Below are 25,829 nucleotides of genomic sequence, written 5' to 3'. Positions count from 1 at the left end.
ACAACAAATTTGACCGAAAAAGTAGTTCAATACGCAGGAATGTTATGTTGTAATTACTGTATTTACGAATTTAGCACCAAAATATCATGATATATTGAAAACATTGACTATAAAAATGGCTTGGATAATCCGGAAATTTGGATAAGCGAGGCTTGGATAAGTGAGACTCTATGGTATGTGCAAATGCTCCTCATAAAATGTGGAGTTTTTGTTTCTGTGATTATGGAATTTCAGTACTTTAACAAAATAGTTGGTGAGATCCAACACATAGAAAAGTGAGGGCTGCTGCATGTACGCATCTGGTTTAAGTAGGGTCAATCATAGAAAAGTTAAGATCATTTGGTACTGTTCCTAAGTGGTAGCAGATTGTTTAAAAGCGTTGTTGAAGGCTTTCATGGCCAAAATCACAGGATTTTTGTGTGTTTTCCGGGCTGTATGACCATGTTCCAGAAGCATTCTCTCCTGATGTTTCGCCCACATCTATGGCAAGAATCCTCAGAGGTTGTGAGGTATATTGGAAAAAACTAAGCAGGGATGGTTTATATATCTGTGGAAGGTCCAGGATGGGAGAAGGAACTCTTGTCTGTTGGAGGCCAGTGTGAATGTTTTAATTAATCACCTTGATCAGTATTAAAAATTGTTTAAAAAATTGCTTGGGCTACCAGAGACCAACATGCATACAGTAGAGTCTCACTTATCCAACATTCACTTATCCAGTGTTCTGGATTATCCAACGCATTTTTGTAGTCAATGTTTTCAATGCATTGTGATATTTTGGTGCTAAATTCGTAAATACAGTAATTAGTACATAGCATTAATGTGTAATGAACTACTTTTTCTATCAAATTTGTTGTATAACATGATGTTTTGATGCTTAATTTGTAAAATCATAATCTATTTTGATGTTTAATAGGCTTTTTCTTAATCTCTCCTTATTATCCAACATATTCACTTATCCAACATTCTGCCGGCTGTTTATGTTGGATAAGTGAGACTCTACTGTATTTTAAAATCTTTTAATTTCAAACACTTATTATACTCCAGCAGGAGGCAGCAGAGGACAATTTAATATAAATCCATTAGGTTTTTTTTATTGCCCAAAAATTTCCTCTATTGCCCAATAGATGTTGGAAAAGTTATGTTTCTTCCTTCCTCTTAGTATGGTCTGCCCCAGCCTAACAAGATTAAGAGTTTACTGAAATCTCTGCTTTCAACATGCACGTACAGACTATATGAACTGCAGAAAGAGGGGATTACGTCCAATCTACGAACATGTGAGTGTTGACTGTGAGGGAAAGGAGAGGGTGGCATAAAAGGGAGGAAGCCACATGGATGTCTAGTTGACAAAGATAAGAAAAGTATTAAGGGCTGGAATCCCCTATCAGCTTATACTTAACTAAGTACTTAACTCAGCAACTTCTCCTGTCCTTATCCCTCCAAACCTAACAGAAACATCAATCAGCCTTGCTCCAGTTGGTGGCAGAATGAATCTCCTTCTCCGCAAGCAGTCATAAGTAAAGTAGTTGGGGGTGAGTTACAATGTTGGTAGTAGTATCCAAATTATGACTGAGTAGTGATAGAGCCTCCGGTGGCTCAGTGTGTTAAAGCACTGAGCTGCTGAATGTGCAGACCGAAAGGTCCCAGGTTCAAATCCGGGGAGTGGAGTGAGCGCCGGCTGTTAGCTCCAGCTTCTGCCAACCTAGCAGTTTGAAAACATGCAAATGTGAGTAGATCAATAGGTACCGCTCCGGCAGGAAGGTAACGGCGTTCCATGCAGTCATGTCGGCCACATGACCTTGGAGGTGTCTACGGACAACACCGGCTCTTCGGCTTAGAAATGGAGATGAGCACCAACCCCCAGAGTCAGACATGAGAAACCTTTACCTTTACCTTTATTGATAGAGAATATAAGCAGTTACGGTAACTGGCCAACAATTCCCTGACAAATATTGGAATTTAACCTATACATGAGCCAAAAGTATGATGCAGCATATTTTAAAAAGCCAATGCGATTTTGGGCTGTATCAAAAGGAGTATAGCTTCTAGATAGTGGTTCTCAACCTGTGGTTCCCCAGATGTTTTGGCCTTCAACTCCCAGAAATTCTAACAGCTGGTAAACTGGCTGGGATTTCTGGGAGTTGTAAGGCAAAACACCTGGAGAACCAGAGGTTAAGAGCCACTGCTCTAAATCAAGGGAAGTAATGGTGCCCCTCTATTCTGCTTTGGTCAGACATCACCTGGAATAGTGTGTCCATTTCTGGGCACCACAATTCAAGAGGGATACTGAGAAGTTGGAACCTGTCCAGAGGAGGGAGACTAAAATAATCAAAGGTCTAGAGAACATGAATCCCTATAAGGAGCAGCTTAAAGAGCTGGGTGTGTTTAGCCTGCAGAAGAGAAGGTTGAGAGGAGAAATGATCGCCCTGTTTAAATATGTCTTAAGGATGAGGGAGGAGGATTGTTTTCTGCTGCCCTGGACACTAGAACTCAGAGCAATGAATTCAAATTATAGGTAAAGAGATTCCACCTGAACATTGGGAAAGAACTTCCTGACCGTAGGAGCTGTTCAACAGTAGAAATCTTTGCCACAGAGTGTGGTGGAAGTTCCTTCTTTGGAGGCTTTTACAACCTCATCAGATGGGCAAAATTGCCCGTCCTATGACACTTCGACTTCACTTGAGGCACAGAGCCCACCAGCTCCCATCACACAATGTCGATCTACTTCCAATGGGGCTTTGTGCCTCATGTGAAGTCATAGTGTCATAAAAGGCAGTGCTGGCAACACGGAAGGCTACCCATGTAGCATTGGAAATAATGGGGGAAACCTGGAGGTGACACTTTCCCTCATGGGATAAGGTGAGGGGTGATGCGGGGTGCCGGGTTCTCCACACTCCCCACCAGATTTGCCATGAGAAATCCCCCCGCTATCACCCATGTGATGAGGTCCTAAAAACAAAGCCTAGACAGTCGTCTGTCAGGGATGCTTTGGTTGTTCTTTTCCTGCATGGCAGGGGGTTGGATTGGATGGTCCTTCAGAACTCTTCCAAATCTATGATTCTAGGATTCCACCTCAGGACCACACAATGTTCTTGGCACAATGTTGTTACTTCCAGTTTTGAGAGATCCATGTCCACAGTGTTGTCACCAATGATCCCCACACCCATGAGTTACTGATTCGTCACCTTTCTAGAACAAGTAAGGAGATGTTTTAACACAGCTGTGTCGGGCTGTGGCACAGGCTGGTTAGCAGCCAGCTGCAATAAATCACTCTGACTAAGAGGTCATGAGTTCGAGGCTAGCCCGTGAGCACTCGACAATTTAATTTTTTTTAAAAAATAGCCCCTGCTCGTTGTAAGCAACCTGAAAGATAGTTGCATCTATCAAGTAGGAAATTAAGCACCACTTATATGTGGGGAGGCTAATTTACAACACCATAAAAATCATCCAGCCGCCCTTGGAATGAAGAAGTTGCCATCGCAGTGGATGATGAAGCAGCTTCTCCCCCTGTGGCCAGAATCAAGCATACCCTCCAGAAGCTGGAAGCTGGAGAAGGTTTAAATTGCCTCTGCATCTGTCTGTATCTCTGTTCTTTGTTATATGGCATTGAATGTTTGCCTTATATGTGTACGATGTGATCCACCCTGAGTCCCCTTCGGGGTGAGAACGGCGGAATATAAATACTGAAAATAAATTAAATAAATCAATTTCTCAAAATGTCAATATTTCTATCAGAAAATCTGAGGTCCAGTTCACCAACATATTGCTCACCAATGATACATAGCTCCTTAAGGAGAAGAAAGAGGGTTTTGTGGGGTGAAATGTCACAATTTTCAATAACATTTGCCAAATTCAGCAACTCTCTAATTAATGTGGAGGTCCTCAGTGCAGAATTTGTATTTATTTTCCCTTTAGCTGAAAAAAATTCCCCTGCGATTAATTTTACTGATAGAAAGAAAAATTATAATACAACTATAATAAAGTGAGAAAACAGATTAAAACGTTATATGCTTTTAAAAGCACCCTACTCATCTACTTTCTAACTAGTAAACAAAATGTATACCTGACAACCCAAAAACCTCATAAACACAAAAAATAAAACACACCAATACAGTGACATACACTTAACATTCTATACTTAAACAAAACTAACACACATCAAGACTGGTCTACAGACTTCTAACTCTCTGTCTGATACTATATATACTATCTCTGTCTGATACTAATGTATAATACCAGAGGGTTTTCTCCAACATTGCTGCCTACTTCAGAGTTCTGGATTGCGGTTTCATTAAGTTTTTCATTTTATTTTTGCACACTGCATTCACAGGTTCCCTCTGCTGCTCCTGTTCCTTCAGGGAACTTTCCTCTTTGGAGTGGTCAGTCCTTTGCCAATCTCAAAGAAGCTCTATGGAGAGGTCAAATCCCCCAATTTCCCGAAACCGTATCCGGACAACAACATCACTACCTGGGATATTTCAGTTCCAAAGGGCTTCAGGGTGAAGCTGAATTTCTGGCAATTTGATCTGGAGCCATCGGAGGCCTGTCAATATGACTATGTCAAGGTATTTAAGCAGCATCCCATATGCCAACTGGGTAGACAAGGGCACCAAAAACTCAACTGAACCAATCAGCCCATAATTTTATTTATATTATTATTTTATTATAATTTATATTATTATTATTATTATTATTATTATTATTATTATTATTATTATTATTGTCCTGGTTTTAATTCTGTTAATGTGTTTTATTGTTTTATATAGTTATAATGTTTTTAAATGATTGTTCTGTATTTTAATTTGTGTTGTTAGGCTTGTCCCTATGTGAGCCGCCCCGAGTCCCTTCGGGGAGATGGAGGCAGGATACATAAATAAAGTTGTTGCTGTTGTTGTTGTTGTTGTTGTTGTTGTTGTTGTTATTGTTATTTTATTGTGTGACACAGCAAACAAGATTTATATGCTGGATTTCGTATCACAAAATCACAAGTCGAACACTTCCCAAGTGTCTATGACTGTGTGATGTGTTTTCGGATGATGCACGCAGATCCCAGTAGGGTGGCCTTTTGTAGTTGGCAGATCGTACTTTTTTCAATGTCTATTGTTTCCAAATGCCGGCTGAGATCTTTTGGCACAGCACCCAATGTGCCGATCACCACTGGGACCACCTGCACTGGTTTCTGCCAGAGTCTTTGAAGTTCAATCTTGAGGTCCTGATAGCGGCTGAGTTTTTCCTGTTGTTTTTTGTAATGCGACTGTCACCTGGGATGGCAACATCAATGATCCAAACCTTTTTCTTTTCCACAACTGTGATGTCTGGTGTGTTGTGTTCCAGAACTTTGTCAGTCTGGATTCGGAAGTCCCATGGTATCTTTGTGTGCTCATTTTCCAATACTTTTGCAGGTTTGTGATCCCACTAGTTCTTTACTGTTGGGAGGTGGTACTTGATTTATTGTTGTTGTTGTTGTTGTTGTTGTTGTTGTTGTTATTATTATTATTATTATTATTATTATTATTGTACTCTGCTTTTCCTACAGACTTCCACGTTATCAAGTATTCTAGTTTTCAAATTCCCATCCTCATGAATCAGTTGCTTAAGCTGTCCTTTTGTGTTTGTAGCATTACTGTTGAGGTTCCTTGGATCTTGGTTGATGGGTTCTGCACTTTCCAATTTTTGTTCCTTCCTCTTCTTGGGCTCTGATAGATCACGGCAGACAAAAAAGACCTTGGTCGGTTCTGTGGCCAGGTGGATTCAAGCACTGGCAACCACCCCGGAGGGAGAGAGTTCTTGTCTGCTGGGAACAGAATGCAGCTCCTGTTTCACTCTGATTTCTCCAATGAGGAGAATGGTGTTGCTGTCTTTTACAAGGGATTCTTAGCTTACTATCAAGCTGTTGGTGAGTATTGAATTTCTGTATTAGCACAGAGCTAAAATAAATAGTACTGGCCAGCCTAACTCTAGGCAGATGCCTGGTTTGAGCAGTTATGGAGGTAGCTTGACCCTATGCTTTTTGTGTGTGTCAGGAGCGACTTGAGAAACTGTAAGTCGCTTCTGGTGTGAGAGAATTGGCTGTCTGCAAAGACATTGCCTAGGGGACGCCCAGATGCTTTGATGTTTTACCATCCTTATCTCATATCCCTGCATGGAGAACTGGAGCTGATAGAGGGAGCTCATCCGCTCTCCCCAGATTCGAACCGGCAATCTTCAGGTCAGCAACTCAACCTTCAGGTCAGCAGTCCTGCCAGCACAAGGGTTCAACCCATTGCGCCGCCAATACTGAGCAAATGGTGGAGAGGTGGTTTAGGTCACTGGAAACAAAGGGAGGCACCCAAGTCTGGCTGTCTTAAGCAACTAGACCATATGGGAATTCTCTAGAATAGGATTTTTTTCATTGTTGTCCAAGTTTTCAGCTGTTTTCAAAATGTTTTCAGTTTCTTTCTCTTTCTTCCACTCCTGCTCCCCCCCCCCTTTGTCCTTAGCTTACCTCATTTGCTGGGAACTGAGCTTAAAGTGTAAAAGAAATTTTCACTTCATCAGCAATGGCTAAGGGGAGAAAAGAGGGCTGAATCTTGCCCTTCCCAGCGGCTCAGGCAAAAGTAAATTCCCCTGACATTAAGTCTAGTCTACACTGCCAGATAATCCAATAGGTAAAGGTAAAGGTTTTCCCCTGACGCTAAGTCCAGTTGTGTCCGACTCTGGGTGTTGGTGCTCATCTCCATTTCTAAGCCGAAGAGCCGGTGTTGTCCGTAGACACCTCCAAGGTCATGTGGACGGCATGACTGCATGGAACGCCGTTACCTTCCCGCCAAAGCGGTACCTATTGATCTCCTCACATTTCCATGTTTTCAAACAGCTAGGTTGGCAAGAGCTAGGGATAACAGCAGGAGCTCACCCATCCCGTGGATTCGAACTGCCAGCCTTCAGATCAGCAGTTCAGCAGCATCACTGTGGCCCCTAACTAAACAATACCCAGGGATTATAAATTTATTTATTTTTATTCATTCAATTGATTTATATTCCGCTGTTCTGCCAACATGAAATCCAAAGCAGTGTCCAAACACAATACTACTAAAAATCTTTCAATACAAAAGTTAAAACACAAAGCAAATTTCTATTTTTAATAGCACAAGTAAATGCAATTTTAATAGCACTTATAAATGCAATTCAAAAAAACCCCACACATAATAAAAATGGAAACAACAGTGCCAGCTATCAAAAGCTCCATCTGCTACAACATATTAAAAACCAAACGCCTCCTTAAATAGAAAGGACTTTGCCTGACAGAAAGACAGCAGGGAGAACACCAACTGGATATTGCAAGGAAGGTAATCCCATAGTCTGGGAGCAGCTAGAGAAACAATTCTCTTCTATTTCCTCCCTAGCCAGGCCTATACAGGTGGGGTTTTTTTTCCGTGTCAGGAGCAACTTGAGAAAGTGCAGGTTGCTCCTGATGTGAGAGAATTGGCTGTCTGCAAGGATGTTGTCCAGAGGATGACCAGATGTTTTCAATGTTTTTACCATCCTTGTGGGAGGCGTCTCTCATGTCCCCGCATGGAGCTGGAGCTGATAGAGGGAGCTCTCCATGGGTTGGATTCGAACCGGCAACCTTCAGGTCAGCAATCCAACCTTCAAGTCATCAATCCTGCGACACAAGGGTTTAATCCACTGTGCCACCGGGGGCTCCTGGGTGGTGGAACAAGAAAACATCTCCCCCTGCAGATCTTAGAGTTTGAGCACTCTCCTGCCAATCATAAAATAATTGAATCAGATTGCTGGAAGGGTCCCCACAGGCTACTGAATCCAACCCTCCTCTCACACACACTCAATATGCAGAATTGTTTTTTAAAAAAATATATAGAGAAAAGAGACCCAGGTCTAGGTAATTGGTTCCACTGTTGAACAGCTCTTACTGTCAAAAAGTTCTTTCCGATACTCATTCAAAAGTCTTTCTCCTAGCCCCAGATGCTTTGCTTTATTGTAGTGGTTCTCAACCTGTGGGTCCCCAGGTGTTTTGGCCTACAACTCCCAGAAATCCCAGCCAGTTTACCAGCTGTTGGGATTTCTGTGAGTTGAAGGCCAAAACATCTGGGGACTCACAGGTTGAGAACAACTACTCTATTGCAGAGGTCCACAAACTATGGCCCGTGGGCCAAATGCGGCCCTCCAAGGTCGTTTACCTGGCCCCTGTCCTAAACTTTAGAATTAGGGTTGACCTAAGTCTGAAGCAACTTGAAGGCACACAACAACAATCCTAATTTTGGACTATTTCACCATAGTCCGGCCCCCCAATAGTCTGAGGGACCATGAACCAGCCCTCCACTTAAAATGTTTGAGGACTCCTGCTCTATTGGATCATTTCCTAGGCATTGTGGACAACCTAAACCACTTATGCTGCTGGGCATCTTCTTGATCAGCTTACATGAACAGAATCATATAACAATAAGGTGGAAGAGAGCAGAGGGGGCATCTTGTCCAACCACTGCATGCACAATACTCAACAGTGAAAGAATGATTTCATAGAACACTTTAATTTTAATAAGGATTTCTTGAAGTATTCAGTTGCAGCAGACATTAATTTCTGATTACAACATGCACAACAGAACACAATGATAAATTATTATTATTATTATTATTATTATTATTATTATGTTGGAGAGTATCCCGGGGGGAAGTAAAGGAGAGAATTCCAAGAGAGCAATAAAACAAGCCTTTTATTGTTATCAAAGCTGATATGATAAGGCAAACAGCCGTAGGCACCCACTCAAATGGCTGTCGCAACATGTGCGTAGCAAACAAAGAATTTATATCTCGACTTATCTAAAATTGACCAATGGCTGAGGGTCTTCCTCACCTTCCACACCTACTTGGCACAAGTGATACCAATGACCTCACTTGTTTACTCTGAGCTTTCTTCTCCCTTTGGAACTTCCTGGAGAAAGGAACCAGCTCACAGGAAGGGAGGGGCATATGCACAGGCAAAGCTACATAGGCAATAGTTTACTATTTTTCTGGCTTATGGTCTCTAAAATTATTATTATTATTATTGATGAATGTCTGGGGTGGGTATAGGGGCTTTGTAGAAACTGCTTTTGTATAGTCAGAGGCTAGGAGTTACAAGGGGATGGGGTTAGGCTTCATCTCATTTCATGAACCAGTGGGACCTTAACTTCCATGGGGAAGCCTTGACTCGGTGGTTCTCAACCTTGTGATATAATGAAAAATCAAAATGTGCAGTCCACGCACTGCCTTGCCAGAGAAAGAAGAGATGTGCCACGCAGATGAACAATAAAGAGCAAGTGGTTTATTCTTCTTAAATCCAGAACAACATATATACAGTGTACTCAGTTGCACCACCAACTCACATAATGTCGTTTCATGAGAGATCTAAAATAGTCTTTCATTTGTCCATGTGTATAAATTCCTTCCAGCAACTCATGAAGCAAGAGCACACTTCAAACTCTGTGGGCTCTTCCACACAGCGCTACATCCCAGAATATCAAAGCAGAAAATCCCACAATATCTGCTTTGAACTGAGTTATCTGAGTCCACTTTCAGATAATGTGAGGTTTTCTGCCTTAATATTCTGGGATATAGGGCTGTGTGGAAAGGCCCTGAGTCTCTCTTGTCATGGTTTACAAAGGCACTGCTGTCTGTGTTAACTGGAAATGAAGTGCATGAAGCCGATTGGCCGAGCCCGCAAAGGCCTGGGGATTGATTTGATACTGTTTCTGTTCTGCTGCTGCAAAACCTTCTTGAACAAGTTGAGAACCACAGGTTGAGAACCACTGCCTTAAGTCAATCCTCAAGCTAAGGATATTGACTGCTAACTAAAGGGTGGGATGCTGATTTTGATAAAATAAACAGAATGAATATTTGACTGTCAGTCTCTTCCCTGTGGGAAATTACCAGATTTGAATGAGTGTGCCCAGGGAAATGACATCCAAGATGATCAACGATGCCAGCACTTCTGCCACAACTATGTCGGGGGCTATTTCTGCTCCTGCCGACCTGGCTACCGTCTCCAGAGTGACCGGCACTCCTGTAAAGGTGAGAGGGCTTGTATCTCCCTAAGGAAGGAGAGAACAGAGTTCACATAGGGCCCTTCCATACAGCCATATAACCCAGAATATCAAGGTAGAAAATCCTACAATATCTGCTTTGAACTGGGTTATCTGAGTCCGCACTGCCATATATTCCAAATCAAAGCAAATAATGTGGGTTTTTATTCAGCCGTGTGGAAGGGGCCATAGAGTGAGAATAATCTGTGAGTTGCCAGTTGAAGCCTGTCTCTTGTCTCTGCGTTTAGAGCATTAGCGGGAGAACAAGTGAAAGAATATATGATTACATTGCCTCCAAACATTGGACATAATATTGAATTGCAGAGATGGGAAAATATGTGATCAAAACAACTCTGAGACATGTTAAGTTTTGACCTTAAAGAGATGTTTTACAAAATGATGTACTGATGGTACTTTACTCTAGCCAAATTGTTAAAGATGTATAAAGATACTAAAAATGTATGTTAGAAATGAGAAACGCATTAAGATACCCTTTTATCATATGGGTAGGTAAAGGTTTAGGTTTTCCCCTGACATGAAGTCTAGTCATGTCTGACTCCGGGGGCTGGTGTTCATCTCCATTTCTAAGCTGAAGAGCCGATGTTGTCCGAAAATGCCTCCAGCATGGCTAGCATGACTGAGAAATGCATTTATGTACCTTTTTATCGTATGGGTAGACATGTGCTAAAGCACAGGTTATAAAATGAAAGATACGGGGAGTTTGTTTCCAAAAGGTACCAAAATTTTAAAAAGAATGAAAAATGAGTTATTGGCTGTTGTTGGCTTGGAGTAGAATATTATGTACAGATCAAAACGTTCAAAATTTATCAGATCACTTCAGCATAGGACTTGGAAAATTGCATTTTAGAGCAAAAGAATGCATATCATCGGCACAATTTCTTTATTCCTGCAAAATTCTTTCAAATTCATTTGGTGCCTTTTGGAAACAAACTCCACGTATATGGTTCAATACAAAAGATTTTTTAAATAGAGTACAATTAAAAAGGTAGGGTTTTCCCTTGACATTAAGTCAAGTCGTGTCTGACTCTGGAGGTTGGTGCTCATCTCCATTTCTAAGCCGAAGAGCCGCCATTGTCCGTAGACACCTCCAAGGTCATGTGGCTGGCATGACTGTATGGAGCACTGTTACCTTCCCGCTGTTGTGGTACTTATTGATCTACTCACATTTGCATGTTTTCAAACTGCTAGGTTGGCAGAAGCTGGGGCTAACAGCGGGACTTTCTGTTGCCAAAGATATGTCCAGAGAAGGCCGGTTCATTTAGTACAGTGAATCTTTCAGGATCTACAATTACAATTTTAATGCACCTTCTCGTGTTTCCTTGTCCTGCAGTGGACTGCAGCAATGAACTGTTCACAGAGCCCTCAGGGCATCTGTCAAGCCCTGGTTATCCTCAGCCCTATCCAGCCGAGCTTCAGTGTAACTACAGCATCCGAGTGGAGAAGGGGACATCCATCACTCTCAAGTTCCTGGAGCCCTTTGACATCGACGATCACCCACAAGTCCGCTGTCCTTATGACCAACTCAAGGTATGGCAAATCGAATCACGCTGCCATACCCAGCCCTACTTCTTGCTGTCTATACTGCTCTTCAAAATGTTTCTTTACCCTTGAAATTGTTTTATTGTAGCATGAATAATTGATCTCAGTGCACTTCTTCAGAGGGACAAATGGAATCTGTCTGCTCCATTGTGCTATTTCAACCTGCATACTTGGATCACTGAACCACCGAACATGGTCAGTTATCTAGTGGGACAAAATAGAAAATATTAATATTTTGCTCTCCTTCCATAAACTTAGGCTGGGGTGTGGTGCAGCTGGTTAGTAGCCAGCTACAACAACAACAACAACAACAACAACAACAACAACAATAATAATAATAATTTTATTTTATTTTTATACCCCGCCCCATCTCCCTGAGGGGACTCGGGGCGGCTTACATGGGGCCAAGCCCATGCAACAAGCAATATAAAACTCAACAATAAAAACAAATCATAACCAAATAAAATCACATATAGCAATAAACAATAAGCACACTTTGATAAAAACCTGGGTTGGCTCCTAAAAGGGGTAGTGGGCCAGAAAAGTGCAAATAGTTTTGTACAGTACAGATTAGGAAAGAGGTAAATCACTACTGACCGAGACGTCATGAGTTCAAAGCCAGCCCGGGTCAGATTGAGCGCCCGACCATTAAATTGCCTAGCTCGTTGTTGAACCTAAGCAACGGAAAAACAGTTGCATCTGTTGAGTAGAAAATTTAGGTACTGCTTTATGCGGGAAGGCTAATTTAACCAATTTACGACACCATAAAACGTCTAGCATCGTTTTTACCATCCTTGTGGGAGGCTTCTCTCATGTTCCCACACGGAACTAGAGCTGATAGAGGGAGCTCATCCGTGCTTTCCCCGGATTGGATTCGAACCAACAACCTTCAGGTCAGCAACACAACCTTCAAGTCATCAGTCCTGCCAGCACAAGGGTTTAACCCAATGCACCACTGGGTGCTCCATATAAGAAATTCTGTGTATGAGAAATGAGAAGAATATTAAAGGTACTCCCAAACCCTTTATTTCTCACTAGATCCAAGTTGGGGACAAAACAATTGGCGAGTTCTGCGGCACGGTGCCTCCAAAGAGCATTGAAACCAACAGTTCGTCGGTAGACATCCTTTTCTTCACAGACGAGTCAGGATTCAGCCGTGGGTGGAAGATCCGGTACAGCACAGAAAGTAATGTATTATTCCCACCCAACAGAGCAAGATAAATGGTACTTAGCCATCTGCCAGGGCTCCCTTCATCTCTTTCTTGTTTCCAATAGGAATCCGGTGCCCACAGCCAGTGCCAAAGGATGAGTTCACCATCATCAAAGACCCACAGCCTATATATCGATTTCAAGACTACTTCATTGTGAACTGTCAGACTGGCTATAACCTGATGGAGGTGAGGCACACATATTGATCAGCTACTTCGCTTTGTCTCTTTCAGAGGTCTGCGGTCCTTGTTTATGGCAACTTCTTGCTTATTCAGGCTCCATTCATAAATATTTTTTCCTCTTTACATCCCACTGTCTTTCTCATAAGGACAGACTGAAATATTGGGTTGTTGTGTGTTTTCCGGGCTGTATGGACATGTTCCAGAAGCATTCTTTCCTGATGTTTCGCCCACATCTATGGCAGGCATCCTCAGAGGTTGTGAGTTATCTCACAACCTCTTAGGTTGCTTGCCAGAGATGTGGGCGAAACGTCAGTAGGGAACGCTTCTGGAACATGGCCATACAGCCCGGAAAACACACAACAACTCTCTGATTCCGGCCATGAAATCCTTCGACAACAGACTGAAATATTTGTTAGCATATGCAAAACATTTCTTTCAGCAAAATTCCCCTAGTGTTTGCAGATTTGGTGATGGATTGCACAATTTTTGGCCAGTGAGGAAAAGTCAAATGTAGAAAAGAGGGAAACCGAAAGTAGAATGTAACAAACAAACAGAGCTTAAATGAATCCAGAACTCAACCTCAGGGCATTCAGCTCTAATGTATCAATGGTGATCTACTTTTTTGCATGCGCAGAGTGTGTTACTCCTGAATAAGCATTGTTTTCGCAATATTCCTTCCGAAAATACAGAGTAAGGATACCATGGCATTTAAGGCAGAAGGGCTTTAAGAATTTCAGATGCCTTCTGGAAAGATTAAAATCACCAATTGCTCTATTGATAGCACCCTTAGATATCATTCCCAATATTTTAATAGCATTTTAAAATCTAAAAATGTTGCTATTTCATTTATCATTCAGTCCACAGAATTTGGCTGCGGGGTGGAAACAGGTAACAAGAGTTGGACTTTTAAAACAGTAAGATTGGGATTTTAAATTGGGGATTTTTTTATCATGTCAGAAGCAATTTGTGGACATATCGTAAGTTGCTTCTGGTATGAGGGAATTGGCCATCTACAGAGACATTATCCAGGGGACACCTGGCAATGTGTTACCATCCTGCTGGGAGGCTTCTCTCATGTCCCCGCAAGCTAGAGCTGACAGACGGAAGCTCACCCTATCTTGCGGATTCAAACTGGCAACCTTCATGTCAGCAACCCAACCTCCAGGTCAGCAGTTCAGCCAGCACAAGGGTTTAACCCATTGCGCCACCGCAAAAGTTAAAAAGTTGGGGATAAAGTTTTAATATATTTTATATATTTTATATATTTTAGTATTTTTATGTTTAGTCATTTTAATATCATAATTTATTTTGAAAAGGTATATTTATATTTTAATGTTTTTGCATTGTTTTATATGCACTGTTTTTATATTTTTGTTAACTGCCTTGAGTCCTTGTGTTGAGGAAAAGCCAAGATAAAAATAAAGTAAATAAAATTAAAATTAAAATAAATAAACATTCTCACTAAGTAAAACCAGCTCTTCAATTGGTGAAATTTGAATTTTTAATTTCAGCGTGTTAAATCTGGACCTTAGATGTGTGTGTTTACACTGTAGAATTAATGCAGTTTGACGTCACTTTAATAGTCATAGCTCAATGCTGTGGAATGATGAAAGTCATACTTTGATGAAACACCAGCGCTTTTTGGCAGAGAAGGCTAAAGACCTTATAAAACTGAATTAATTATACAGTGTAGATGTATCCTTAGTCATAGCAAATTCATTAAAATCAACAGCACTTTGATTAATCACAACTTAATTTTAGGAATTGGGGCTACCACCATGAGCCTAATTAAAATCTACCACAGAAGAAGAAAACATGTCACTGATATAAATAGAAGCACTGGATTGAGGGATTTTTCATTGGCAGAAGAAACAAGAGATGTTTATCCTCACAACTCTTATGCTGTCCTACAGTCATGATGAAAATTGTCTCCCTTCTCATTGTCCTAGACACATTTAAAAAATGTATGCATCTTCTGCAGCATTTCATGTCATGTCCTATGTGGTCTTTAATCATCAGGACTGAAGATGGGATTTAAAAGATCCTAAGGGCTAGGCTGATTCCCTGTTGCTTTCTCCTGAGTAGGGACAGAAGAGACTGTCGTCCTTCACCTCTGTCTGCCAAGATGATGGGACCTGGCACCGCTCTATGCCACAGTGTGAAAGTGAGTAGCAGACACTCTCTACTGTTGCTTTCACTGGAGTCCAAGCATAGGTAAAAGTAAAGGTTTTCCCCTAACATTAAGTCTAGTCGTGTTCGACTCTCGGGATTGGTGCTCATCTCCATTTCTAAACTGAAGAGCCGGTGTTGTCCGTAGACACCTCCAAGGTCATGTGGCCGGCATGACTGCATGGAGCGCTGTTACCGTCCCTGCCTATTGATCTACTCACATTTGCATGTTTTTGAACTGCTAGGTTGGACGAAGCTGGGGCTAATAGCGAGAGCTCACCCCGCTTTCTGGATTTGAACGGCCGAACTTTGGGTCAGCAAGTTCAGCAGCGGTTTAACCCACTGTGCCACCGGGGGCTCTGGGGTCCAGGCATAGCTGACTATATTATAAAGGAAATTCTGGAAAATTTTGAGATGTGTATTAATGAGAGCATGCAATATAATTTCAATTTTTTAAAATTTGGTTTCCTGTTGCCCTTTTGAACATTTCTCGTGAAAGGTTCCCTCTATGTGCAGAAGGAGCTTTTAAGGGGGTAGTGTTTTTTATTGTTGCTGTTAATTGCTATCAAGTCAACTTTGACTTATGGTGGAATCAAAAATCAGGCCAGTGTGGGAATTTGCATTCCCTTTAACTTCTGGTTTAACATGAGTGTGGTGTGAGTATGAAGAATTACAAGGGAATGGAGAACTTTTCTTGCCTCTCACTTTGTTTGGTTACGATAGCTCCTAAGATGCTCATTTCTTTGGAAGTAGGCACAGGAAATCAGAAGACGTTTACTCCTTGGGAGGAGAGCAATGGCCAACCTTGATAAAATAGTGAAGAGCAGAGACATCACACTGGCAACAAAGGTCCACATAGTTAAAGCAATGATATTCCCCATAGTAACCTATGGATGAGAGAGCTGGACCATAAGGAAGGCTGAGCGAAGGAAGATAGACGCTTTTGAACTCTAGTGCTGGAGGAAAATCCTGAGAGTGCCTTGGGTCACAAGAAGATCCAACCAGTCCATACTCCAGGAAATAAAGCCCGACTACTCACTGGAGGGAAGGATATTAGAGGCAAATATGAAGTACATTGGCCACATAATGAGAAGACAGGAAAGCTTGGAGAAGATCATGATGCTGGGGAAAATGGAAGGAAAAAGGAAGAGAGGCCAACCAAGGGCGAGATGGATGGATTGTATCCTTGAAGGGACTGGCTTAACCTTGAAGGAACTTGGGGCAGTTACGGCCGACAAGGAGCTCTGGTGTGGACTGGTCCATGAAGTCACAGAAGAGTTGGAAACGCCTATGCGACTGAGAAAGCGAGAGAGAGAGAGAGAGAGAGAGAGAGAGAGAGAGAGAGAGAGAGAGAGAGAGAGAGAGAGAGAGAGAGAGAGAGAGAGAGAGAGGCACAGGAATTCTTTATGCTTTCACTGGTGGATGAGAAACCAGTTTAAAGGGCTATGATTGCCAGTAAATAACTAGGTGTTGAAGTATCTTGCCGTAGAAAAACTGTCCTGTGCAAACATCTGCATATCTTGCTTAGGCGATCCCTCGTTGTCAGAGTATGATGTCCTTCCAAGTGTAGTGTCTGAGTGGTAGATACATAGGTGACTGTGGAGCCCCGTTCTTGACCCACAATTTCTTCCATATCGAGGGCATCTGTTTCCAGGTGGAAGGTGGTCCCAGTTGGGGTTGGCTTGATGTGCCTTCCTCTTGGCACGTTTCTCCCTTTCACCCTCCATTTGTGCTTCTTCAAATTCCACAGCACTGCATATCACACTACTGATAGAGATACAGATGCATCATGACTGGTTCAGTCCTGCGTCACTTGGGGTTCATTTCTTATGTCAGGAAATGCGAAATACATCCTGTGATCATTTTGCAAATAAAACATTTCCCTGCAGTTTAACATTTGATTGGAACTGTGAAGTCTTGGCTCTGCCTTTCCTTCCTTTGCTTCAGTTCCCCCTGTTTAGGTTTCCCAATAGTGCAGATGCTTCCATTTGTATTCGTTTTTGGGTGGAGCTTAAAAAACCAGCCTTAGAGGCCAGCCTTAGTTGGTTTAGTCCATTTGCTTGCACAGAGCTTTCTTGCTAGGCCCTCTTTTCTTTCTGTAAGAGAGCTACAGAGTTTAGAGGCCTGGATATTGTCTGGAAATCCTAGGCCCTAGCAATTCGAACAGGCATCCTTAGCACTAATAAACTCTTCATATACCATCAGTCCCAGTGACAACAGAACCTTGTGGTCAGCCCAAGTTTCACAAAGTAGAAGACCAATCCATTGCGCTTTACACCAGAGGCAAAAGACTTTCAAGGATCTGAGAGAGATGACTGCAACCAGCAAAATCTCCTTTTGTGACATATTGTTTCAAGCTATCTTTTAATAGCCCCGGGTGGAGTTTGCACTTTGTTCATCCTGTTTTCAGTAAACTCATTTTTGTTAACTTTCATCTTGCCTAAAGTGCCCCTGTATGTTAAGGGTCTTGATCTTCATAGAAGGTATCCAGATAGCCCCCAAGTAAAGCCAGACACTATAGTTTTCCCAAAGGCTCGGGCATGCCATCACAAGGAACCCTTAAATAATGAGAGACAAGTTGCACCCTCTCTAGGCTGCTTGTTTCTTTCTGATTGTTACAGATGCTCTTTATCCTTTTACCTATGAATGAGAAAGCAATTTAAGTAGTATGATTTTCAGTAGATAACTAACAAGATAGGAAAATGTCCCTCTTTCACTCTTAAAAAAAAGCAAATTGGAAGCAGAAGGATTCACACATTAAACATTGCATTGTTGGTGGATGAATTGGCATGTTCCCTATTAACTACAGTTTGCCAAGGAACCACTGAGTGCTGGAGCTGGATTATGATAACACTTGATCTTTGAGGAATTTGCAAAGAAATACAGGCAGACCCCGAGGTATAAACTACTCATTATTAAGAAACAAGGGTGAGACAACAGGAGTTGAGAGAAATCTATCCCTTGGAAGGGAAATTCACTTCTGGAAGAGTTATCATGGGAAAAACATGTCTCCACTTAAGCTTTGTCACTAATCCTTGTTTACACAACAAGCTATTTTTTTTTCAAAATCTAAATATCCCAGGGACAGAAAGTGAGGTGAAATCTTCTAAACAGCGGCAGAAACAGCAAAACAAATGCCACAGGGGTGTTAACCCTTCCCAATGCTATCCAAAACTAAAGAATATATATTTTTGGCTGGAGTTACACTTAAAAAAGTAGCTGTTTCAATTTACATACACATTCAACCTAAAAACAAACCTACAGAGCCTATCTTTGGGACTGACTGTACTCACCTCCCCTTTTGCCTTCTGTTTTATCTTGTAGTTGTGAACTGTGGCAAACCTAGAATCCTGAAGAACGGAGCTTTTGATTACGTGTCTCAGAAAAGAAATAACAACTATCAGTCAGTTGTCACATACCGCTGTAATGCACCGTATTACCATCTGGTCACCAACACAGGAAGTGGTAAGTCCTGGAGTATCAAGAACCATGGCATTTCTATCCCACCCTGTCCTGCTCTGTTTGGGAAATATCCTGATGGCACCTCCTCTTCCCTTCCACAAGGGCCATTTAACATCAAGGCCATACAAGATGTAACTTGGGCATTGTTTTCTCCAGACTAATGCAGCTTCCTTCCATTATAGGTCATTTCTGCATTAAAAGCATAAGCAGGGTGTGGTGGATGCAAATGTTGTTAATGCACATGAGAAGTAGAAAAAAGGAAGCAGTAGCCACTATGTCTGTTTCCCTCTTGTTCCCTTGGTATCCCAACTGTGTTATGAGTGCTGTGTGCTTTGTTTAAAATAAATCAGGCTTAGGAGTCGCTGGGGTAACAACAATTTGTAGGCCAAGCTGTCAACCAGGACTAGAGGCTGCCAGAGTTATCTTGCAGAGGTGATAACTGCAGCAGCAACAGCTGCCCTGCAATTGGAGCAGGGGATATGGGGCGGGGTACAAATAAAGTTTATTATTATTATTATTATTATTATTATTATTGACACAACGATATGGTATGACACAGCAAACAAGATAGATATGCTGGATTTCGTATCACAAAATCACAAGTCGAACACTTCCCAAGTGTCTAAGACTGTGTGATGTATTTTCTGATGATGCACACAGATCCCAGTAGGGTGGCCTTTTGCAGTTGGCAGATCGTAATTTTGTCAATGTCTATTGTTTCCAAATGCCGACTGAGATCTTTTGGCACGGCACCTAATTTGATGTTTAATAGGCTTTTCCGTAATGCCTCCTTATTATCCAACATATTCGCTTATCCAACATTCTGCTGGCCCATTTATGTTGGATAAGTGAGACTCTACTGTATTTCTGTAGAATTTGCTTGAATTCTTCTCATTTCCTCCCTTAGATACATACACCTGCTCTCCTCAGGGATCTTGGAAGGATGAAAATGGTCAAGAAGAGATCCCAGCCTGCCTACCAGGTAAGTGAGGCTCCATATTTTTTTCTCATCTGGTTGGTATAGAATGGGTGCAGTAGCGAGTTGCTGTGACTAAGGAACATTGACACTTCATAAAAGACATTACATGTTTAATCCAATTTGGACCACTCTGGATGAAGTCAGAGTATATTCCAAACTCTGGAACATCCCCACAACGCCTAAAGAAACCAAAACCAGATTACTGCCTCCTACTCCCCCCCCCCCCCAAAACAAAAACCCAGAACACTCATCCGAAGTTGCTGTGCATGGTGGATTCCTTTAAAGTCCCGTTTTTTGGACCCATGTAGACAAGCCCTAAAAGAGGTTAGGATAGATGGAGAAGACATGAGCCAATTTTAGGTCACTGAAACAATCATATTACTGCTGCTGTCTTTAAGACAGTGGTTCTCACCCTATGGGTCCCCAGGTGTTTTGACCTACAACTTTCAGAAATCCCAGCCAGTTTACCAGTGATAAGGTAAAGGTTTCCCCTGACGTTAAGTCCAGTCATGTCTGACTCTGGGGGTTGGTGCTCATCTCCATTTCTAAGCCAAAGAGCCGCCATTGTCCATAGACACCTCCAAGGTCATGTGGCCGGCATGACTGCATGGAGCGCTGTTACCTTCCCGCCGGAACGGTACCTATTGCTCTACTCACATTTGCATGTTTTCGAACTGCTAGGTTGGCAGAAGCTGGAGCAACAGCAGGCGCTCACTCCGCTCCTGGGATTTGAACCTGCGACCATTCAGTCTGCAAGTTCAGCAGCTCAGTACTTTAACACACTTCGCCACCGGGGCTCAGTGATAGGGAACTAGAAAATATAGATATTCACACGTATATTGTATGTACATTAGAAGCACTGAAATGTAGAAAAATCCGATTCTTAGGGATGCACAAGCTTTCAGGTCAGGGAGGAGAAGGGGTGCCAGTGCGAGATGATCCCTGGTATGGCTAATGGAGGGAGAGTGGACTTCTCTCCCCTGACAGGTCAAAAGTGTCATACATGATTGCCCCATGTATGAAGAAAACGTAAAACAAGCTTTTTATTATGTGTAAAGTGACGTAGTGATGACAAGACATATGTAGAAGTGTGTTCTTTGTCTCTATTTTGAAAATGTATAAATTGAGGAGGATAGCTTTTTGTCCTCACTCTAGTGGTTTTGGAGTAATCCACGCTAGAGTCAATTCCAGCTGGTTTTCCTTAAAATAAACTGTATAAATAAATAAATGATTTATTTTGGTACCATATTATTTCTCCTATTGGCCACAACACCAGCTGTTAGGATTTCTGGGAGCTGAAGGCCAAAACATCTGGGTATCCACAGGTTGAGAACCACTTCTTTAAGAGCACATCTATACTGACCATTTAGGTAGGGATGGGGTCAGATCAACCTGCGGATAGTAAGTAGTTTAGTGAGACTCAGGACATCTCTGTCTGAGCATTTTCAAGGCCCTTCCCCCAAACTACAAATCCCAGGATTCTGCAGAAGGCAGCCACAGGATTTCAGATAGGATGCATACTTTTTAAGTTCCAGTGTGATATCAGGATTCAGGTTCTTCCTCAAATTATGATGGTGGAGACAGATGCAGGCAGTTAACTAAATGGAACTAGCTTCGGTGTCCCCAAAGTCATCTTGCACTCAGGCAGGAAAAGGAGATGCAATTTCCAGCCCACTTTATTGGACTATTTATCTGCCTTGATATTCTGGGCTACATGGCTGCGTGGAAGGGCCCTAAGGTTGCCATCTCCAGTAAAGGGTAAATGGATGTTGGGGAGGCATTTAGTCTTTCAATTCCTGAAAGTACTCCGGGATTCTAGCCATTGAAATACCCGCAGTGCCCTCCTCTGGTTGCGTGATGTGAAGGCAGTCAGGACCTGGCGTCTTGACAGAAAGTGGCAAAAGTACTAGTGCATCAATACAAATGAAAAACAAAACAAAGAAATACAAATGAAAAACAAAACAAAGAAATTACCAGTACACAAGCAGGGCATAAAAAGGGGAAAGAGTAAGAGTAAAGCCGGGAGAGTTTGCAGAGCTGAGAAGTAGAATGCAGTTGCATTTCTGAACTTTGTCTTCCTTTGCAGTGTGTGGAATGCCAGACAACCCTATTATAGAAGTCCAGCGAATAATTGGCGGCAAAAATGCACCTCCTGGCAGCTTCCCATGGCAAGCCATGACCATCATCTCTGGGCGCGCAGGTGGCGCATTGCTGGGTGACCGCTGGATCCTGACAGCTGCCCACATTGTATTCCCCAAAGGCCAGAGTGACTCTGAGGAGATCCAGAGCCTTGAAGAGGTGGCTGAGAAGGCTGAAATCTTCCTGGGTCACACCGTGGTGACGGACCTCTTCAAACTCGGCAATCGGCCCGTCCTCAGACTGTTTGTGCATCCAGACTATAATCCTGATGATGAGCAAAATTTTGATGGGGATATTGCACTCATTGAGCTACGGGACCCAGTGACTCTTGGCCCGAATGTGCTCCCTGTCTGTCTCCCAGACCCAAGGAACAACTCATTTTATGATCCAGGGTGGATGGGTTATGCTAGTGGCTTTGGGGTGGAGAAAAATATCCTTGCTAACCAGCTGAAATATGCACCGATCCCAGTAGCCAATCAGCTGCTGTGTCAGGAGTGGTTGCAAGGGAAGAAGATTAACAAGAAGGACCCAGTCTTCACGGCCAACATGTTTTGTGCAGGCTCTCCTAATGAAGGGAAAGATACCTGTCAAGGTGACAGTGGGGGGGCCCTGACCGTGCGTGACCCACTGACCCAACGTTGGGTAGCCACAGGCATCGTGTCTTGGGGCATTGGGTGTGGCAAAGGGTATGGCTTTTACACTAAAGTCTTCAACTATCTGGACTGGATCAAGGGCATAGTGGGAAAGGACTGGGACTCAATGCAAGCCCTTTCTTGATGTGCCCTATGATTCAAGGAATGGTAGCTTTCATTCTTTTCTCTTTTTTTCACTTTGGCATCTTCAGCGTGTTCATTTTTTTCTTCCCAAAACCAAGGTACGCCCCTACCCCACTTTGAATACACACTTATAGCTTTAACCCAATCTATTAAAAACTTCTATTCTTACTCATCCCAAGCTTTAGTTGTTTGTTATATCAGTTAATTCAACCATATAAGACATTCCAGTTAAACCAAACATCATCTCTAAAGGTAAAGGTTTCCTCTGATATTAAGTTAGTCGTGTCTGACTCTGGGGGTTGGTGCTCATCTCAATTTCTAAGCCAAAGAGCCTGTGTTGTCCGTAGACACTTCCAAGGTCATGTGGCCAGCATTACTGCATGACGTGCCATTACCTTCCCACCAGAGCGGTACATATGGATCTACTCACATTTGTATGTTTTCGAAATGCTAGGTGGCGAAGTGTGTTAAAGCACTGAGCTGCTGAACTTGCAGACCGAAAGGTCCCATGTTCAAACCTCGGGAGCGGCGGGAGCGGCCGCTGTTAGCTCCAGCTCCTGCCAACCTAGCAGTTCAAAAACATGCCAATGTGAGTAGATCAATAGGTACCGCTCCGGCGGGAAGGTAACGGTGCTCCATGCAGTCATGCCGGCCACATGACCTTGGAGGTGTCTATGGACAATGCTGGTTCTTCGGCTTAGAAATGGAGATGAGCACCAACCCCCAGAATTAGACATAACTGAACTTAACGTCAGGGGAAAACCTTCACCTTTTTTAGGTTGGCAGAAGCTGGGGCTAACAGCAGGAGCTCACCCTGCACCCCAGATTCAAACTGCCATCCTTTCGGTCCGCAAGTTCAGCAGCTCAGTGGTTTAACCTGCTGTGCCACCAGGGGGTCCTTACATCCTTTCTACTTATATAATAATCTCAAAAATTATTTCTCCTTATTTGCTTTGGTAATAGATATAATCTTATTGTGACAATATGATGCCATTTCCCACAGGAAGAATGCTAGTGGCTTGTTGATTTGACAAGTGAGCAAGTTCTCAATGAGTGTCAGAAATGATTGTTACAGCAGAAATGGTTATGTGTATATTTCTTGGGTGCAATCCCATTCTTCAGAAGAATATTTTGATGTATAATCTAAGATCACAGACTAAAATAAAGCTGTTGGAGTACACATGCTGCACTGTAGTTGCCAGTTAATGAGGCCAAGGGGTGGTGGCGGGATGGGGCTGGTGTCTCCTTTTCTGCTTTTAATATGAGCTTTAAACACAGAAATTAGCACCTGACATTGCCACCATGCAGAGAAAGTTAGGTAAAGGTAAAGGTTTTCCCCTGTCTAGTCGTGTCCGACTCTGGAGGTTGGTGCTCATCTCCATTTCTAAGCCAAAGAGTCAGCATTGTCCAAAGACACCTCCAAGGTCATGTGGCCAGCATGACTGCATGGAATGCTGTTACCTTCCCGCCAGAGTGGTACCTATTGATCTACTCACATTTGCATGTCTTCGAACTGCTAGGTTGGCAGAAGCTGGGGCTAACAGTGGGAGCTCACCCCACTCTCCGGATTCATACCACCAACCGTTCTGTCAGCAAGTTTAGCAGCTCAGCAGTTTAACCTGTTGTGCCACCAGGGTAGAAAGCTACCCCGTGTCAATATATTCTCAATACATTGATGTTGGTGACAAAGTTACAATAGCCAGTTCAAATATTGTCAGCCTAATTTTCGCTTTTAGAGAATGAATCTACTTCATGTTGCCTGAACTGTTCACTATTATATTTGAGAGTCCAAAATACGCTTGAAGTGTGTAACTTGGGAAATCCTCTTTTTTCACATCAGTCAAATTTAGCAGGATTTCTGACCACTAGATCAAAATTCTTTTATAGGACAGAGTTGTTATAAGCCAATGAGATGTGGCAAATTTCCCACAGAAACCTTACAAAGTGCTCATCATGTGAAATGAACACTCCGCAGTAAAGAAGTGTAATCAATTAAAAAACATAAAAATGTGGAACAGGCTTTTAGATATCCCCCCTTGTAGTTTTATGATTTCCATTTTGATTAGCCAAAACGCAAAAACATTATGAAATAAAAAATACTTATTAGCCAATTTATGATGGCTGTTTTTTCCCTACTGTGGCTTCTCTGCTAAATAATATTAATAAAATTCACCCACATTTCTAAAACCTGCCACATTTTTTGTCATATCTTGGAAAGCTCCCAGGGAATGATTTTGTGTAACTTTATTTGTATATTTCGAAAACATTCAAATGTGAGTAGATCAATAGGTACTGCTCTGGTGGAAAGGTAACGGCACTCCATGCAGTCATGCTAGCCACATGACCTTGGAGGTGCCTATGGACAATGCCGGTTCTTTGGCTTAGAAATGGAAATGAGCACCGACCCCAAGAGTTAGACACAACTAGACTTGATGTCAGGAAAAAACCTTTACTTTTACTCTCTTTCCAAAAGAGCACTGTTCAAATATTAAACTTACTGTTGGAATTTTTTTTAAGGACTCGTAGGTTTCTCTGTCATAACGATAATCACCATGCTATCTCAGTCTTCTGTTATGTTTACATTATCAAGATCCACAGCAGAGTATTGTCAAGACATAAGTCAGTGTGGTCCAATACATTTTTGTTGGCCCTTGCCTTTCTTACTGGAAAAATATTTTAATTTAACATTTGGAAAAAAATCATTTACCCTTCTTACTGCTTTAAGTTTTTAAGAATTTGTTTTCTTTCCGAAATGTCTCTGGCCCTCACATTCCTATAGTAAAGTTGGATTGGCCCTTGGGTAACTAAAGGTTGGACCACACTGGCTTAAGTCATATTGTGCATGGCTCCTTCCCCAGCTGGGTCACCTCTGGGAAGTTCATCCCTCTGCCAACTACATCAACCTTTTGAGGTTTCATTCTTCGTGTGCCTCATTGTCTCAAACCTGGAATGACTTCAAATGTCATATTTCAGATGAGTCACAACACCCTTCCTCCCACGAGCCAACCATGGAGTGTCTATTGAGTCTTCTCTGAGACAATCATACCAGGGTATGTCAGCCTCCATATGACCCACCAACTGCCTTGTGCTGAAATGCCATCTTCATACCGACCTTGTTTTTCCGTTCTCTCCGCACTCGTTCTCTGTACAAAATGCAATCCTCCCTTTTCATCCAATGTCTATCCTACTTCCAGAAGATTGCAACTGTCTTGTAATTTCCAGCCTTATTTCTACTCTTTTTCTTTCACTAGCCTCTCTTAACAACTGCTCAAGGACTACAAAAGGTTGAATCAGGGTG

At 42.3% G+C, this 25,829-nt stretch overlaps 1 protein-coding gene across 1 annotated transcript; it reads left to right on the top strand.

Moving 5' to 3' along the window:
- Positions 1-1,116: 1,116 nt before the first annotated feature.
- On the top strand, positions 1,117-23,711 carry c1r (complement C1r). Its single transcript, XM_003223743.4, has 11 exons — positions 1,117-1,274; positions 4,328-4,562; positions 5,701-5,893; positions 9,907-10,044; positions 11,407-11,603; positions 12,654-12,801; positions 12,891-13,012; positions 15,092-15,170; positions 18,500-18,640; positions 19,545-19,619; positions 21,703-23,711. Coding segments are annotated over exons 1-11 (2,160 nt in total). The 5' UTR covers positions 1,117-1,272; the 3' UTR covers positions 22,533-23,711.
- The last annotated feature ends 2,118 nt before the right edge of the window (positions 23,712-25,829 follow it).

This window comes from Anolis carolinensis, chromosome 2 (genome assembly GCF_035594765.1).
Source record: "Anolis carolinensis isolate JA03-04 chromosome 2, rAnoCar3.1.pri, whole genome shotgun sequence".
Classification (NCBI taxonomy): domain Eukaryota; kingdom Metazoa; phylum Chordata; class Lepidosauria; order Squamata; family Dactyloidae; genus Anolis; species Anolis carolinensis.
The sequence above is the reverse complement of the archived record's forward strand: the minus strand, read 5'-3'. Positions and strand labels throughout refer to the sequence as shown.

Bases quoted from the DNA above. Each gene is read 5' to 3' on its own strand.
- c1r (XM_003223743.4), top strand. The intron at 5,894-9,906 runs GTGAGTATTGAA...GGAAATTACCAG, and splicing joins AGCTTACTATCAAGCTGTTG to ATTTGAATGAGTGTGCCCAG. The intron at 10,045-11,406 runs GTGAGAGGGCTT...CTTGTCCTGCAG, and splicing joins TGACCGGCACTCCTGTAAAG to TGGACTGCAGCAATGAACTG.